This window comes from Apis dorsata, unplaced genomic scaffold (genome assembly GCF_000469605.1).
Source record: "Apis dorsata unplaced genomic scaffold, Apis dorsata 1.3 scaffold_648, whole genome shotgun sequence".
NCBI lineage: Eukaryota > Metazoa > Arthropoda > Insecta > Hymenoptera > Apidae > Apis > Apis dorsata.
In genome coordinates, this window is record NW_006263839.1 from 347,772 (window position 1) to 351,651 (window position 3,880).

General features: G+C 28.5%; 1 protein-coding gene across 1 annotated transcript in view; it reads left to right on the forward strand.

The window, feature by feature from the left end:
* Positions 1-713: 713 nt before the first annotated feature.
* LOC102677268 (gonadotropin-releasing hormone receptor) overlaps positions 714-3,880 on the forward strand; it is a 10,866-nt gene continuing 7,699 nt past the window's right edge. Inside the window, exons 1-2 of the mRNA XM_006621901.2 lie at positions 714-1,125; positions 1,845-2,499. Of these exons, the coding sequence (XP_006621964.1) occupies positions 1,897-2,499 (603 nt within the window). The 5' untranslated portion in view covers positions 714-1,125; positions 1,845-1,896. The remainder of the gene's footprint in view (positions 1,126-1,844; positions 2,500-3,880) is intronic.

The following is a 3,880-nucleotide window of genomic DNA, read 5'->3' on the forward strand; positions in this document are numbered from 1 at the left end:
TTGACATCGTTCAACGAAAAATTATTTTACTATGTTTAATGAGATAATTTATGAAACAAATAATCGACCTCGCATAATTTCAATCGATAATGATATAAATGATAAACGTATAATTTACATATGTTTCCTGTTATTTATTTCTCTTTTTTTTTTGCATTTTAAAATGAAGGATATTGCGTTAACTCTTTTAAAAATTAATCTTAATTAATTATGCGTATTTTCTTTCGTTCAATTATTCTCAAAACAAAACATAAGAAATAAAAAATTGTTACACATTACAAAATTTTAAACCAAACTATGTTAAAGACGAAAGTTAAAACATTTATTTATTAATCATTTATTAAATTCTTATTATTATTTATCATTAATCGTAACAGAAGATCTAAATTACATTTCAATCATAATAATAATCCTTGTAACTATGTTAAAGAGAGAAAAGAGAATAAAAGAAAAGATAAAACGAGGAAATTTTATCTAGTTAGATCTAATTTTTTATTCAATTCTTTCTATAGTGTTTATTTGAATATTGATGTATACTCAATTATACATGTATATATAGTTAAATTAATATGATAAAAATATTTATCCAATATCACATCTTTCAAAACTCTAGAAAAAATGAAAATTAAGAAATCCTATTTTTTTTCTTTATTTCTAAATTTCTAATCTAAATATTCTGTACAATTATATCCATACTTACATATTTTTGATATAAATAATTCATTTCACAGATTTTAACTACGACGTTTGCTTCTTAATAAGAAGTATAAAGGGATTGAAAGAAACAAGAAATACTCTAATTACAAGTCAATGTCAAAGATAAAATTATTCGATGTAAATCAAAGAGCCGAGGAATACGCTTAATAAATAAAATGAAAATGCGTTTGAGACAGTGGAATAGAGACAGTCCTTGAACAAATGGAGGAATGAAGTGATACGCATGTTCAACGAATGCAAAAAACTAGTGAAATAGCAACGAGACTTTATTATAACATTTCCCAACTGAATCTTGCCAATTTAATGCGAGTCCACTCTCTGCTCATCCTGCAATTTTTTTTGCTGAAACGTGGAAACGTGAAAAATCCACCATTTTTTTTTTTTTTTTGAAAACAAAGAGAATCGAAGGTAAGTCTATGTTGGCGAATTTTTTTCCCCCCTTTTTTTCCTTTTTTTTTCTTTTCTTTTTTATGGAAATATTTTACGACTGACCAGAAATGAAGGAACAAAAAATTTATAAGATTCATGAATACGTACACTAGAATAAATTATTTTTCACGATTTCAGAATTATAACGCATCGTGTTTTTAAATATTGAACATTGGCGTTTCGAGATTACGTGCGTTTTACATTAAAAGATATTTTTCCCTGAAGTTTACGATATATTTTTTTCATTGTGATCTCGATATTAGAAAAATTTGTATCTTTCCATACAGAAATTAGAAATATTAAAATTTTTTTAGTATCTCTTTATTTTTCCAATAAAATTTAATTAAATCATGTAAAATTTAAATCCATCTTCGTTTTTACATCTGACTCGATCATTGCCCGATCAATTTTAACAAAATTCGAAGATCGTCCATGTATATCCGATTCATGAATATTTGCTATCGCAATAATATCGATTATTCGATATTAATTAATTTTCGATTCACCAGATTTTCAATTACATCGACGTTAATTCTTGATGACAGATTATTCAAAAATGTGTATACAAATTTTTATCAAATACTGCCTACATTTTTTTAAATTATCCATTATATAAACCAAATTGGAAAATACCCTCCAACATAATAATAATATCTTTTAGCATGAAAAAATCATTCATCGAATCTCATTGTTCGCAGATACAATGAAGAATAACAATACGAGGAGGGATAGAACGAAAAATCATCAAAAATGACGATACCAAACAATTATACCACGTACATGTTACCAGCTTGCGATAATTTGACCAACTTCTTCAATCACTCTCGTGATCTAACTCTTGACTCGAGATTATGGAACACGAGCGAGTTGAGCCATCCCTTTCATTCCTACAATTTAAAGAACATAACGTGTTTGGAACACGCGCCATACTCAAACAGCAACACTTTCTTTAAATCTCTCATGTTGACCATCATAGCGGTCACCAGCATATTGGCCAACCTGGCCACCATATACTCGATTATCAGGTGTCGACGAAGACACCACTCCTGGTCGGCGATTTACACGTTGATCCTGCACCTAGCTGTAGCTGATCTCTTCGTATCCGTGTTCTGCATAGGCGGGGAAGCGATGTGGAATTACACCGTGGAATGGATATGGGGAAACGTTGCATGCAAATTGTTCAAATTCTTGCAGGTGTTCAGCCTGTATCTGAGCACGTTCGTGTTGGTACTGATAGGTGTGGACAGATTCTTTGCCATAAGATATCCTATGAAAGGGATGAACACCGCTGACAGATGTTTGAAGTTCATCATCGTTGTGTGGATACTATCCTTTGTACTGTCACTGCCTCAGGTAAGCAACATTGCAATATTTTATAGTTTGCAAAAGTGAAAGTTAAAGATTTAAAATGGAAAATAAAATAATTAAAAATAGGAACAATTATAAGGAACTAAATTAAAAGGGATAAATTACTTTATTGCCATCTATCCGTTTGATCATTGAACATTCACTTTTGATCAATTAAATAATAATAATTATAATTATTCAGTTAGGAAACTCGCCTAAATGAAGAAATTTAAATTTAATTGTAGTATAATTGATTGATAAGGTACATCTACAAGTTAGATTACACGTTTCAACTCTTAAAACGATTGGAGAAACTTCAGTCTCTGAAAATTATCAAGGGTAAATAAGGAATATAGTTAGAATTCCTTAGATTAATAGAGAATTTTTAATCAGGAAAGAGAAACGAGTTAACAAGTTATTGAACTTATTTAATTATCTAGAAAGATTAATATAAGATGTAACATAATATAAAGAATTAACTGTATTTGTTCAATATTTTTATTTTTTATTTATTTTTTTTATATTATTTAAAATTAATGTAAAATTAATCAAACTGTTTTGTTTTAAATGGCGAATGGTGATCGTTTTGAATTGCTCTTGATATTCATTATTCGTTCAAATTCACAATATGATTTAATAAATGAACATTGTGTTATGTGATACGTAATTATCATTAAGAGGATCAAATTTCGTTGTTGAAACAATTTGACAATTGCGTATTTTAGATTAAAAACGATATAAAACATCTATGAAAATATATATATTTCATTTAATGAACTATCGAACCAATTTACATAAATAATACCAGTTGAGATATAATGAGATAATTAGTATTATGTCGCATAAATCATAACAAGCAGAAAAAGCAACGCAATATAAATATTCAAGACATTAAAAAAGTATATAATTTTTTTTTATTCCTAATTTCTCGAACAAAAAGTAATATATGATCGACTATATTAATTATTACAACGTATTTCTAACATTTTCCAATATCCTTAATAATTTTATTTTTTATAATTTAAATTTCATTACGTGTTTTCGAATAATATTCTTATTCGAAATTCTATCACTGTTTTAGAGCGAAGAAAAGTTGATAGAGTATCCTGTCGTTCCTAAATTTCTAATTCATCAATCGCTGCGCGATACGAAATCGAGCAAACTTTTCGACGAAATTTGTCCGCTCCAAACGAGTTAAAAGTTCGATCAGTGAAACCGATCAAGTGGCTGATTCGCAATTAAAAAGTAATTTACAGCAGCTGACATTCGGTTGCCGATAAAACTTTTCAACAAATGTGCGAAAGAAGAAAGTAAAGAAATCGCTTATTTTTCTCTTTCTCTCTCTTTCTCTCTCTCTCTCTCTCTCTCTCTCTCTCTCTCTCTCTCT